The following is a 15403-nucleotide window of genomic DNA, read 5'->3' on the forward strand; positions in this document are numbered from 1 at the left end:
CAGGCCTGGGACGTGCGGCTCCTGTCCAAAGGTGAGTCCTAGCTGGGTGAGTCAGGTCAGGTCGGGTTGTATTGGACTGGGCCGGGCTGGGCCTGTTCTCCATGATGGTCAGGCGGCGATGCACCATAGCCCATTGTAGGCACAGCCGTGCGGTTGTGTATTACCACCTGACCTTCATGGAGAACAGGCCCAAAGGGACCCGGCCTGGCCTGCCCAGCTAGTGCGCACCTTTGGACAAGAGCCACATGTCCCAGAACCACACATCCCAGTCTTGTCCACATGTGTGTTAGTGGGCTGTGCCAGGCCAGGTTGGGTCTGGTCAGGCTCGTTCTCCCTGTACAGACTGTGGGTCTGGCGGTGTTGGCGCCAGCACAGCCCGGCTGGCGCTGTGGGGAGGGGGTGGCAGCCCCCCTTGCAAACTCCACATCCCACCCACACCCTCCAAGCTCCTCCAAGCCCTACACCACCTCCACACTCACCCACAACCCTCCTGCAAAGTGAAGGGGTCAGGGGGAGCTCTAACTTTCCTATGGTAAGAAAGCCAAAAGCAAACATCAAAGCATATAGATATTTAGAATTTATTTTATTATGATGATAGAGACATTGGTAGGCTTCCAAATCACTTTAAAATTGTAAATATATCAATAAAACATTGCCCAAATGATCTCTCTCTCTCTCTCTCTCTCTCTCTCTCTCTCTATATATATATATATATATATATACAGATATAGCTACACACCCCCCCCCACACACACACCCACACCAACACCCACAAATAGTGGTGCTGTCCCAGGCTGTAACTCCCCCTGGCTGCAGAGCTGGGCAGGGTCATTTTGCCCCAAGTGGCACAACTTGCCCCGCAGCAAAGTGCATGTCTAGGTACATGTGCTGAGGCAAAAATCCCCAGCACAAATTTGTGCTGCTCCTATTTGAGCTGTTGCAAGTGTGTCTACATCATGTGGACACACCCATGATGTGTGTGTAAGTTGAATTACTTGTGTATACTGATATACGTTATACCAGTGTCCAGCAGAATCATCTTTCTGCTGCTGCCACTGTCTTTTTGCTTTGAACAAATAGCAGTCCACACACAGAAGTGGATGCACAATACCCAGACTTGTGTTAGCTTAAACTAATATAGCTTTAGCGCTGATTTATTTTTTCCTGGAGTAACTCTAAACAAGATTCTAGTGAGCTATAGCATTACAGAGTTATACATTATATTTTTCTCCTCATTGTTTACATCGTTGTGAAGGTGGGTTACACAAAGGGTGCAGACAGAAGTGCAGCTCCCAGCTGTAACTTAGAAACTTTTCTACAAAGCATTCTGAGTTACATCCTTACCCCAGACCAAACAGAAGTTCACTGTTGGTTCCAGGGAGGAGGGGAATCCTAGCTGAGGGCTGGAAGTCTGCAGCCAGATTCCCATAGCAACAGCCATGGGCTCTCTACCAGTGCTTGCTGTTTTCAGAATGGGAGAAGGGAAAGGAATGGGATGGAGCTCATTCTTGGGGCTCCCCAGCTGGTGCTGAATGGTGGGGTGGGTGAATTGAAACATTCCCACCTCAGGGGACTCCAATACACCTGCCCCACCCTCCAGGGGGCAGGCCGAAAAACTCCTAGACTGAACTCTCTCCACTCCCTTTCCCCACTCCCATTCTGAAAACAGCAACAGGCTGGGAGGCAGCACAGACACACCTAACAGAAGATGCTACATTTTGAAAAGTCTTTATCTGATACCTCATGCAATGAGGGGCCAGATTTTCACCCAATAGGCTATTTTTATGTTGTCTGCAGCTGTGCACTTGTGTTTGATTATGGCTATAGACTGCTTTCTGTGGCCAGGCTGGGCAAAAATGGCCAGTTCTGTCTGCACCTTAAATGTGTCATGTATTAAGGCTTTGAGTTTCATTGAATAGTATAGGAAATTAACTGGACTGTCACTAAACTAAAGTCACTCAAGGTGATGGAATTAAGCAACTAGAGATTTATTCTTCTGTATTTCTAGATGCATAAAAGTGAATCCATTGATATGAGTATGAGATACGTGTACACAACAACGACAATAGCTGCCCAGTAGGTTAAATTCTGTTCTCAGTTATTCTGTTATAAATCCAAAGTAACTCCATCCACTGAATTTATAAAGCAGCATTAGTCTGGACTTATAGTATAGTATGTTTGTAACTGAGAAGTGTCCAAATATGTTAGCAGTTTAAAGCTGAATGCAGATTCTGAGCCACATTGTAAAAGATAAGCTCAAAGGGATGGATTCTGATCTGATTTTTACATCAGGAGAGTTTCATACCAAATTAATAGTTGTATAACTGAGATCAAATTCCAGCCCAATGACTTTAAAAATATTTAATGAGGACAAATATATGTAATACATTTCCTCAAATACTTTAATTCACCATTTATATATTATGCACTTAGCTGTAACCGTCAAAACTTAAATTTAATTTGTATGTCATTTTTGGGTTTTGTGCATGTGTGTTAATTCTTTTTAAATTGTTCAGGTTGAAATAAATCTAAAACGTTATCCAACCCCATACCCAGAAGATTTAAAGAATATGGTAAAATCAGTTCAAAATATGGTGGGCAAAACAAGTCATGGAGTACGGCCTGAAAACTCGACACCAACTACCAACCCTGAGCAAAGCATGAAAGAAAAATATGAGCACAAGTGGCCCATGGCACCAAAGGAGATTTCAGTGGAGGTAATGTTGCAGAATTGGTGTTTTATTTCAAGAGCTCAAAATGAGGTTTTAGCTTTGCTTCATCACATGACATGTAACTGGCATCACATGCTAGTCCTAGCAACATAAGCAATTATTTATGGTTTCAAGTTTTTAAAAATTATTTTTCCTTTATTATGAGACATCTATGCAGGGTTGCCAGCTGTCCATAAAGTTATGAGCGGTCATTAAAAAAACACAGGTAAAAAAAGCCTGTCCATAAAATCCATAACAATTGAGTTGTTTGTAAAAACTAAACAACAAAGAGCTTGACTGAAGCTCCACCTCTGAAAATGGCTGGATGTTGAAGGACAGATAGAGTACAGCAGTACCACCTGGTATCTGAGTTGGAGCACAGCTCCTTTCAGGGAGCATTCTTTGTAGTCCCCTTCTGTCCCAGCCATGTGCTGCTGCTGCTCCTGCATTCTGTTGCCTGCCTGTAACACTAGTGAGTTGTAAGTAGACAGACAGTAGTCCTTCTTTGTGGATCTGTGCTGGGACAGGATGGCAGGGCCAGCAGGGATAAGACTGGGTGGGCAGCATTTGGGGATATTGTGGTGTCGTGTGGTGAATAGGGTACCACTGGCTTGCTGGTGGTATGCTTTAAAGCCATTGCTGTTATCAAACCAGGTTGCCAAGCCAAGAAAATTATTTTTACTGAGAACCAAACTTCTTTATAATGGCTGGTATTAAACTTCTAAATTTGAACCTGGCCCTCACCCAGAGCCTGGCAGAAGGGTTATATTTACACTATGTAAAACATAAGTCAGTAAAAAAAGGTTGGTTTTATTTACTAAAAATTTTACAGATTATCAATTTTTTTAAAATTGTCTTGGCTTGGCAGCCCTGCATGTATGTCAGCAGCAGAATGGACTTTAAAGTAATTTATATTTCAAACATATGCACATAAATGTCATCTTTATTCAAATATTCAGTGACAAATCTGTTTTGTGGCTTTGCTATTAAATTAGGTCAAGGTTCTGTTGCTTCCAGTGGCATAGAATAGTAACATAGTTCAGTAAGTTACATAACATACTTACTACCTACAACCTTCTATTCATTGCCAGTGTGAATTCGAAACTTGGCCTTTGGTAAATAAATATTTATCAAGAGAGAGTTAGTTTGTACATTACAGTTCTAATGTGCAATTCTAACTTGAATATTATTGAAAGTAATTTTCTTCAGAATTTATTCTAGATATGATAGGCCTGGTTCAAAGCTGCTATAAGAATGTTGAGCTCCTTTGACTTTAGTGGACAATTACACACTTACACAAGGACTGAATCTAACCCCTTTTTGGATCAATTAAAATAATGAATGATAAAATAATTTTTTCATTCCAGGAGTACTTCCTGAGCATTCCATGATTAACTATGGGAGAGCTACAGAGAACACTTCGTGCACTCTTGAAATCTCTGCACAATCTGCATTTTTTAAAATAAAACATTAGAAAACAAAGTCATTTGAAGTTTATCAAGGTGTCTTTTCCATCCCCTTATAATGTAAATATACTGATGCATTGTCCTTAAAATATACCATCCTGGTGCCAGCAGTAACTGTGTAACTATATGAATTTTTCTTTTTCAGCTGTGTATGTACCAGGGCATTAATTGGACTGTTTTGACCATCCAGAGGTCCCAGTAACCATTGCTCCAATTATTGTACTGATATGTGTGTATAGGGTAAACTAGCCAATTGCCCAACATGAATGAGGATTTCAAATCCTCACTCCCAACCCGCAGCCCCCCACCCCCTGTCCCTGCTGTACCCCTCACTCCTGACCTGCAGCCTTCTGGTGCTGCCAGTGACCCTCATTTCCAACCCACAGTCCCCTGCCCTCATCTTGGTGCCCCACACTCCCAAGCCACAGCCCCCTTCCCCCACCCCCAAGTCCTGCTGCTGCCCCTCACTCAATGTACTGACCCCAGCCCTGCCAGTGGCCCTCACTCACCAAACTGCAGTATCTTGCCCCCCTGGGCCATGATGGTGCTTCTCACTCCCGACTTGCAGCCCTTCCCATCCCTGCTGGTGCCCCTCACTCCTGACCCACAACCCCCTGGTGCTGCCAGTGACCCTCATTTCCAACCCACAGTCCCCCACCCCCATCCTAGTGCCCCACACTCCCAACCCACAACCCCCAGCCAGCAGCAACACATAGGGGATGCACAGGGATGCATGTGCACCCCCTGAGAGTGCTAGTGCATCCCTTCACAGCAGCATTCCCCACTTAGCTGGCAGGCAGGCAGTGGGGCAGGTGAGAGTGCTGATGTCTCCCCCGTCCCCCCCAGAGTACTGGCTGGGGAGTGGGGCACCCAGGAGAAGTGCCACTGGCACTTCCGGGTGCTTCCCTGGTCCTTCCAGGCAATGTTCCCTCACAGAGCCAGCTTAGAGGGAACGCTGCTTCCAGGTTGGCATGTGCAACTGGCTATGAGGGGACCCTGCCCCAGTTCTTGACTGGCTGCTGGGGGGGCAAGTGTCCCCCCTGACTCAGGAGGCACCACTTGCCCATGCCCCCAGCCCTGCCAGTGCCCCTCACTCACCAAACTGCAGGACCCTGCTCCTGATGGTGCCCCTCACTCCTGACCCAGACCCTCCCACCCTCTGTTCCTCCTGGTGCCCCTCTCTCCTGACCCACAGCCCCCTGGCACTGTCAATGTCCCCAGGCCCCTGCACTCCCAACCCACAGTCCCCCGCCCCTACCCCAGTGCCCCTCACCTACAACCTGCAGTCCCCTGCTTTCCCAGCCCTGCTGGGCCCATCCTACCCGGGCTGGAGCGTGGTGACTCTGATTCATGCAGGCAGTGGCAGAGCGTGTCTGGCCCTAGCGCGGGCTGAGGGAAGAGGAGGGGAGGCTTGTGCCCCCCACTATGGGATAGGGCTGCAGTGCCCTGCAGGCAGCCTGGCCACAGCCCCCTCCCCCTCCCTCCCCCCCTTCCTGGGCAGTGGCTGCTCAGCCCCTCCAAGCACAGGCACTGGTGCTGCAACCCCACCCCTTTCTCCTGCTGGAGAACAGGCAACCCTCCCCCCTGCCTTGTTGCAGCTGCAGCCCCCATACCCCTGCCCTGCCCAAATATTTGGGATTTTGCTGTGTTCCAGGGGTGGGAGCGGGGGAGGCAGTCGCAGTCAGCAGGGAACACCACATGGCTGCAGGTAGGTCCATGTATGCTCCCTGCCGCCTTCCATCCTCTTCCCCTGCTCCCACCCCCAGAGCACAGGGAAAAACCAGACATTTGGGCAGATTTAAAAAACCTACCTGGACAGAGATAAGAAGACTTTAAAAGAGCATGGACACTGTTAAAAAGAGCTTCTGTGGAGGTGGGGCGGGGGGAGCAGCTGCACCAGAGGCTGCAGGAGGAGGTGGAGCTGACAGGCAGGTTCCTGCCTCTCCTCAGCTTTCCCCACCTCTTGTAAAATGCGTGTGGGAATTTTTTCTTTTCCTCTGTGGAGGCGAGGTGTGGGGAGCCACCGTACCAGAAGCTGTAGAAGGAGGTGGCACCAGCAGATGGGTTCCTGTTTGAATTCAACCAGCCCTGACCTCGCCCACCCTGCCCGGCCCGCACAACCAATCAGTGCATGCACAGTTGAGCAAAATCATTACAGACAGACGGACTAAAGCTTTTATTATATTAGAATATTTCTATTGCCTTTGGAATTTAAAAAAAGTGAGTTTTATTTTTCTTCGCAGATATCCCTTAAGCCTTTGGAATGTTTTAGTAGATACAGTAAAATCTGTTATCTGGCACGAGTGCGGAATGGGGGTGTCAGGTATCTAAAAATTCTGGTTACCTGAGGCCAGCTGTTTTCAGCCGGATGTGCAGCTGGGGGTGGGGGGTGTTGGTGGCGGCCAGAGCAGTGGCAGCTTAGGGTAGACATTTTGGCCAGATACGGAGCGGCAGCAGCACAGGGTAGGGTGGTGGGTGGTGGTAGGGGCCGCTGCATCAAGCTTCCCTCCTCTCTCCCCCCCCACCCCCTTGCATCCAGGTGGTCATCCAGAAATCTGGTTAATAGATTATTCCAGTTAGTAAAATGCCAGATAATAGGGCTTTTACTGTACTTTGAAGCAGAGTATTCAAAGTCAAGTCATTTACTGTTTTATTTTAAATCCTTTTCATTATTTCTTTTGGAAATAATGGAACTATAAACTCACCAAAATTATGTAGTCACACACATGTTCCATTCTCTGGTGAGCAAAATGCATCAACGTTTGTAGAAGAAAAAATACTAATTTCTAGTCTGTCTTTTTATTGTAATGTATATAAACTGCTGATGTATGTGGCAACAGACATATATGTTTAAAAAAAAACTACTTAACACACAGAAACTCTAAGAAGCAATGCTACTTTTCTGTATCTAAGCAAAACTTTTTCCTGCAACTCGATGAAGCTGTTTAAATTATTACTGTCTCTGTTTTCTGCCTTAAGTGGTTGAAAGTGGCTGAAAAGAGATTTCTTTTTATTCTTTGTCTTTGTAACAGCTGAGGGTGATTGCTTGCATTTGGATTTTAGGTCCCCTGGTACCTTGTCAAGACTAGTTACATAGCAGTCATGTTAGCAAGAGGAAAGGGAAGAGTCTGTTCTAACCGTCACCCAATTAGAGAGAAATTATACTACATGAGTATTTTACTTCAGTGATGCAGCATATTACACATCTCTAACCTTAGTTAGCTATATTACTTTACAGTCTCCTGTCCCCATGCTACTTGTTAATCTCTGTCTGATTTCTTAAAAGGACATTTTTTAAAAGAAGCTTTTCACTGGGATAAGTTACTTATTTTATATAAAGAACCCCCAATTTCTGCCTATAGTGGTTTACATTAGTTTATATTTAGTCCCTTCCATCCATATCTACAATTTTATAACCTGAAGGAGGAAATTTTCATCATCTTCCATTCTAATGTACATCTTAAAATTATATGAGATATCTTGCCCCTTTATGATTGGATTTCACTCTTTTCAAATGATAAAGAGAAGACATAGTAAACAGTAGAACAAGCTTAAGCAACAGTTGAATAAATCAGATCTAAATTGTGATTAGAACTTCAGGTAGTTAGTAAATAGGGATAGGACTCTAGGTTTAAAATGCAAATTAAATACTTGGTTGTCTTTTAATTTAGCATTTCAATTCAAACCAATTTTAATAATTAGAAGATTCCATTTTACGTAAAACACTTTTTATATCCTCAGGAGCTTTTTGGGCTTGTTTCCACTCTGTTCTCTTGTGCTTTCTTTGCCATAAATTTTCCATGAAAATCTGTGACACTAACTTTCAAAATTACCTTCTAAAATGAGTAACAGGATATACCTCAAATCCTATGTACCATTTTCTATTTTCAGTAACAGCAAGTAAGCAGTTTCCTTTAAAGCAACTAAATATGGCTTTTCATTGTCTTAAAAGTAGTATAGAAATGTATTTGTTTGGGGCAGAAAGAAATATAGGATGACCTAGTTCACCCCATATCTCTTGTGGGACATATCTACATCTTGTAAGGAATGATTGCAAGTGTCATGTCTCCAAATTAATATCACTGTATCTTTACATTCTTAGATACATCTGGGCTAAGGACAGACATTCAAAAAGCCTGAGCCTGAATTGATTCAGTCTTTGCAGGTTAATCTACCCTGCAAAGCTTGAACTAATTTGGAGGTGGATAGACGTTCCCACACATGCCTGCAATGCCTCAAGACAGAAGCCAGGGGGCACTAGAGCAGCCCGTAGTTTGCTTCACAGTGCTGAGCTGTGCAGGGCGGGGGACATGGCCAAGCTCTAACAGGACTCTGATTAGCCCATCAGGGAATTGATAACATTGTTTATCACCCCCTAACTCAGTGTTTATCACCCCATTAAGAAAACAACAGAGGAACATTGCCAGCTACCTGTTGATTCTGCCTCTGTCACAGCATAGACCAGAGCCAGCATGTTGTCTGTTGGCTAATACACAGACACCTCTCAGCAAGGCAGAGGGGAGGGGAGGGGAGAATTCCTGCTTAGCAGGGATTGGTAAGGCAGCAGGGGTGTGGGGTGGATGGAAGCAGCCTGCAAGTCATTGCCAGATCTGCAGCCAGAGAGCAGGGGGGTAGGCCAGCTCTGCTGTGGAGCAGAGAGCCCCACCCAGCCTAGAGAACATGCCGGGATGCTGGGGGAAGTGTGGTTTAACTTAAACCAGCAAGGGGTCTGAGACAGACCTTGTATAAACTGGCTTGATCCAAATCAGCTAAGTCTAATACAGTTCAACCAGATTGATCTCAAACTGGTTTCAACCATTTTCAAATTGATTTATGCCACTGAACATGTATTCTGTTACAATTTTAAACCAGTTCCTGATCACTTAAACCATTTTATGTCTGTCCCTAGCCATAAACTCATTTCAGATTGTGGATGCATAGAACATATAGAACTGTTATCTTTTTATTTACTTATTTATTTTTTTAAAGAAGTCCTTTCTAAAGTCCAAACTTAAGGTTTTTCCTTCTTTATGTTAACTCCTAACAAAAGATTTATTCTTACCTGTTTCAAAGAACAAATTGTCAGATCATTACAGGATTCCATTGTCTATTTCTAGTCCATAATTTAGTCTCCTTTTACTTATCCCTTTTTAAATGATTGAAAATATCTTTTCTCACAAGAGATGTCATGAGTGTTTTCTGATGAGACCTTGTTATTTGTCTCTGTTTTATAAAAATATGTCAATTAAAAAAAAAATTATATAATATCCCCAAAAGGACCTGGCTCTCACTTCATACAGTGGACTTATTTCTTAAAACCACTCATAAAAGATTTAGGTATCTTCACTGATTTTTTTTCTCTGTGGTTTTGCATGCTACACACACTGGTATACTACATGCTTCAGCATAAAATTTACAACCACAAGGCACCCAGATTTCTTTTTCATGTTTACTCGTATTCTATACAATTGGGACCTTTACTGTAATTTCCCAAATGGACCTGTTTTGTATTCTTTTTTCCAAACTGGTTAATCTAGCCATATTCTTATGTAAATTGGTGTTTTTCACAGTTATGCAGCAACTACTATGTAGCTTTTCTGCAGTCAGGTTTAGACTATCAGCTATTTCCAGGTGCTAGATTATTATTTAAGTATAGAAATTAAATAGAATGTTTCCTACCATTGAACCCTTGCTACCTCCATTTATGAGGACTTGTTTTGGAGAAATATTGACTTTCCCCTAAAAGGCTATTTTATTTATTTATGTATTCATTCTTTCATTCAATGTATATGGCATACTTCTCAACAAAAGCTTAGGGCAGGCAATGAAACAATTATAAAACCCTGATTCCTCCCCTTGCTTTCTGTCCCATCTGTTTGCACCCAAGTTTCAGCTGTTCCATTACTTCTTAACATGTTGCTATTGCTGCTGCTTTCTTTATTCACTATTTTATTGTTTTGTAGAAAAAAATCTAATCTCCAGGCAGTCATAGCCACCACAATTTTATCCTACATTTATATATTTTTCTCTAGGCTTTAAATGTAGCTGTATGCTTTTTAGTCAGCTAAAAAGCAGGTGACGTACATTTTTTTAGTTCAGAAACAGTTTCTCTTTCATGTACCCAGTCATTCTGCTCAAGTACATCTATTTCTTAGTGATAGTGAATCCTTCTATCTTGCTCCACATCTACCATCTGTTCAGTATCTGGAGCTTTGTCCTGTGCAGCTGTGTTCTTATTTGAAGGATTTTAAAAGTCCTTCCTTCTCTAGTCTTCTTTTACATGTTTGCTATGCTTTCACCCAACAGCTTTACAGCTTATTCATCTCAACATGAGCAATCATTAAAATTTAATTCCCTGATTGATTATTCACCATTATATACTTCATTCTTGTTCCTGGGAAACAACCCTCCATGCCTTTTCCCATACATTTTGTACACACCTTCCTCTTCATATTCCTAAGGATTGAATTCCCCCATATCACAACACGCCTCTCTTTGTATTCTGTTCTTGGTTTAGCTCTGCATCTTTTTTTCTTTTCCATTAATAAATCTTCTTTTATACCTCCTTATTTTTGTATGAACTTAGGCTATTCTCTTGTATGGAGAAGCACTGAATCAAGTAGAATTTGCTTATGTACTTTGTGTCATCTTTCACACTTAGGGTTTTGCAAAGAAATATTAAAATATGTGGAGTTTTGGAAGGCTAGGAGGTAAGATGAACAAATGAAATGTATCCTAGAAGAACTCACAAAGCAGACAAGCAGCTAACAAAGAACTCTGTCTTCATCATTTGACAAAAAGATAACAAAAGTTTTATAAACTAGTAATTTGTTCTGTTTTAAAGTAAGTAGTTTTACTTTAAGCTTACAACTTAACAGAAGTTTTATGGCACAATTTGACATTCTGGGTTTCAGGCACAGAAAATAAAGTATTCCAAAAGAGCTACCTGTTAGATACAGGCAATATCATAACTCAATTTGGAAATCCCAAACAGGAAGGAGAAAGAAGAACATTCAGAAAGCTTGATAGTACAATAAAAAACTTAACACGTACTATGCTTTAAAATTAAAGTATATGACAGCTTGAGAATATTGCACACTTTTTTTTTTCAACATGGACATTGTATGATAAGTTTGTAATGTCCAGGTGGCAAAGGATTGTGCTACATAGGAAAAATACCACTGCATTATTGTCAGCTTTAAGTTGTGTGCATACCTATTGTTTTGTATAGGAAATCTGGAATAGTATAAAGGTGGTATTGTTTGTAAGCTAAACTAAAATAATTTAAGATCTTGAATACATTACAATAACTGGAGTATGTGACAGAAGCAAATTGAGGGAATAATTAAACTGGTTGATAAAGAATCTACATTTTGCTATTCTGAACTTGCATATCTACTTACAACACAAAAATATTAGTTACTGAAGTATGATCATACTTTCTAAAAACTGCATATGTGATAAACCCTACTACATATTTTTGCCAAGAATCATGTTTCAAAATTCAAAATAATGAATTATAAATCTTATGAAATATTAAAATAACATACTTATTAATCTTAATAAGTAAGATGAATGTATATAATATTGCCCATTTTATAAATGCATTTGTGTTTACACTACTTTAGATTAAAACATGTTCAAAGATATTGCATCTCTGTTCTTTCTTGCATCCTCTTTATCAAGTCTTATAACATGCATTAAATGGTATATTCTTATTAACAAAGTTGTAGAAGGTATGGACCCTCAAATCTCAATTCCCCGCTACTTTTAGTGGTGCACGTTGCCTCCTAAAATACTTCTTTCTCCCGAGATTTTCTCTCCTTTGCTCCTACTTCTGAGTATCCATCTTCTCTTTCTCCTTTCTTCATTCTTCTCCCATTCCTAACTCTGCCAGGAGGCCTCACTCTCAGACATCTTTCTGAGATGTCTTTAGAACAGCTCATTTTCCTGAAACCAAAGCTTCCCAAGCTTCTGTTTCTCTTTTCCCCAAATATATTCATCTTGAAACTGTCTTTCCTAACTTATCTACTCCCCAGGTTCACCCAGGATACTGTGTTCCATGAGATACCTTCTCAAAGATCTCACCTTGAGCCTAGGTATCCACCTTAAACAGCCTTGCCAGGAACATTCTCGTGGCTGTATTTCCCTTAGTCCCTTTTGACAAGGTCTCTCCTGAGGCTTGGATCTTGTTTTTAACTCATTTAGATATTGTGTTCCCCTATCTTCCCTACCATCCTATGTCCTTTCCAAGATACCCGTCTTCAGGTCCTGTCTGTTCTATATATAACTTCTCTTCACATATTCTTTTCTCCTTGCTGGCTGTCATGAGATCTCCTCATTTTAACAAACTGTAAAACCATTATCTTGGTTCCCCTCCTCCACTTCTATTTTTATTCTGTGCATTTTGACATTCAACTGACTGTTGGTTAGTACAGAAAATCAGTTGGGTATAAGATGTCAGGCAGTAGAGTGTTTGGATTATGCATGTACTGATTTTAAAAAGTTCTCGAGTGAAACAGAACTTATCAAGGTAGATATTTTGAGAAACTAAGTCGTTGAAAATGGGCTAAAATAATCTTGGATGAAGTAATGGATTGTCAAGCAGTAGCAGTAGATGAGTGATAGTGAGGTGGTGAATGCAACTAGACTGTAAATGACAAGATTGTAAATATTTGCCCATATAGGAATGGGTGGGTTGGCTTAATAAAATAGTTACATTGAAATGAGGACAGATAATTTAATGTGGCAGGTGACAACTGGAAAAGTAACAGTAAGACATTGGAACAGTTGCAAAGGTCCCTCAGATATATATCACTTCATTTTTTAAGTTAAGGAGCTCAAACTGTACAAATCTAAGAACTCATTTTGACTTTATAGAACTAAGGAGGTCAGGAAGCAAGGAAAATGTGTTAAAAATTAATATCTTCCAGATAGTTAAAACCTATGGGTAGTTCCCCATTCCTTTCTCCTTTTGGAACTAAAATCTACCATATTTCCTACAATATAAGACAAGGTTTTTTCCCCTCAATCAGCATGGGGGGATAAGCTCCTTGTCTTACATTTGCACACAAGGAAACCTCATTAAATACATGGTCTATCATTAACCACTGCCAAAAGTAACATATGCTCAGTAATGCAAACCAACTAGAGAGTTGATTAAACACAGCCAACACTAAGCATGACTATATAAAACATGTCCCATGTCGGGCAGACATGCTCATGGGAACCTACCACAAGGATTAGTACAGCCCGTCTGAATAATATACATGGTAGTGCCCGATGAGCTCAGACCCCATCAGTGTTGACTCCTTTTCAAGTCGTGCTGGACCAATACATTGAATACATTTTTACTTCCTCTTCACTCTCATAGCTGAGCTGTTTCCTTCTTTTCCATTTCCAATCATTCCTGTTTCTTCACCACCCTTAAATGTCTGGCAGACATCACCAAACAGGGCCCCAAGCAGTTCACCCAGAATCCCTCTGTCACCCCCTCTCTTAGCCTGTCGCACATGATTATTATGGCCCACCCTCCATGAAGTGGAACTGGGTGAAGGGCACCAGCAGTTCTTGGGTTGTGAAGGGAGTGAGGGGCAGGGGCAGGGCTGGGGGTTTGTTGGGGGGGGAGTGAGGGGCACCAGCAAGGCCAAGGGCCTTGGGGGGGGGAGGACGACTTTTATTTTAATCATGGATTTGGGGGGGTTATCATAATATATGCAATTTTTTATCAGGGAAAACCAGGATCCCCACTCATCTGCATATAAATTTTTGGAGGATCCCAGGACTCATGACAAGACCACCCAGTTCCAGTCATGAGCGGGGGGCAAGTTAGCACATGGATCCTTTGTGGGAGGTGTCCGAAGTACACACACATACTGAGCAGTGCTGAGTTATGGGATCACCATAGCTTGAAATGCTTTTAACTCTGCCGGGGCCCGAGCAGTGATAAATCATGAGCCTTTTGGCTTTGGACTAATATCACGTGTATTTTATACTATATATAAGTAGGTATAAAATAGCTGCTTAAAAAGTGTGTTTATGGAGTGCGTGCGCTAAAACTTGCAACGATTTCAGAAAAGGTAAAATGTCTCAGTTCTGGATAAACTAAGTTTATTGGCACCCCTAGTAATTTGCCTATATGCAAATTGCTGCAGCCATATTTATTTCAAAATCAGTATTTTCAAATTTGCCCCTCACTTCCACATGCTTAGAGACAGCAGGGTCTGACGGTATGGCAGGGAGGGGGGCGGGGAAGAAAGGGCTGGAGGGGGGAAAAGTTAGGGGGGCAGAAGGCAAGGGGGCCACCTGATCCCCCTAGATTTATTTTCCCTTCTGTAGCAGTGGGAGGGGGACAAACTCAAAGCAAACCTTCAGTAATCAGATGCTATACCAGGAAAAGTATATGAAATATATTAATTTTCCATATACAGACTCTAATTATTGGGGGGCTGTCTTATACCCAGATCTTCTATTCGAGTAACTATGGTATATATTATAAACATAACCTAAGGGAGTGACCATGGATTTATGAGTAGTATATGTTGGATTAGGAGTCAGTGGACCTGGGTTCTTTTCCTGTCCTTACCATTGATTTGCTTTTTGAGTTGGGGTAAGTTGCTTTGTCCCTTTCTGCCTCTGTTTCCTTATCTTCATAGTGGAATAAAAATGCTTACTTTTCGTGGTAAAGTACTTTGAGGGGAATAAAAACATAAATGCTAAGTACTGTAAAGCAAGAGTTGTTAAAATGGATCAAAGATGAATCAGGACCTTTTGGATGCTATCAAATTTTAAAGTTCCCTCTTAATTTCCAAACCTTATTTCTTTTTAAAGTTTTAAGTGTTGCATACCTAGCATAATCTTGTTTTTACAAATATGTTTCATTTCAGACCAATATAATAAGGGTTGCTCTGGTAGAGAGAAGTTATGACTCCTAAAATGTTCTTTTCAGTTTACAATAAACCCAAATTCTCACAGATTTCAGTTAGAGCTTAAAACAGAAATAAGTGACAGGTCATCCTATTTGCCTTGTAAATTAAGTTTTTTGCTCCAGAGATCTTAGTAGCAGAGTGCTTTTTCAGCTTTTATTGTATAGGAAACCTTCTGAAGCTTAGCCATGTTGGGATTTGCTCTCAATACATAGGTTTATGAAATGTCAGTGTTTAGAAGAGTCAGGACAAATGAATGAGAAATCGATAAGCCTGCAATAATACGAGAATATTTTATTCT

At 41.7% G+C, this 15403-nt stretch overlaps 1 protein-coding gene across 3 annotated transcripts in view; it reads left to right on the forward strand.

Annotated features, from left to right (window-relative positions):
- The window catches only part of LRRC7 (leucine rich repeat containing 7), a 350868-nt gene that overhangs the window by 284973 nt on the left and 50492 nt on the right, over positions 1-15403 (forward strand). For all 3 annotated transcript variants that reach the window (XM_059727936.1, XM_059727934.1, XM_059727935.1), the window contains exon 17: positions 2517-2717. In XM_059727936.1, the coding sequence (XP_059583919.1) occupies positions 2517-2717 (201 nt within the window). The remainder of the gene's footprint in view (positions 1-2516; positions 2718-15403) is intronic.

Source organism: Alligator mississippiensis, chromosome 5 (genome assembly GCF_030867095.1).
Source record: "Alligator mississippiensis isolate rAllMis1 chromosome 5, rAllMis1, whole genome shotgun sequence".
NCBI classification, from domain to species: Eukaryota; Metazoa; Chordata; order Crocodylia; family Alligatoridae; genus Alligator; species Alligator mississippiensis.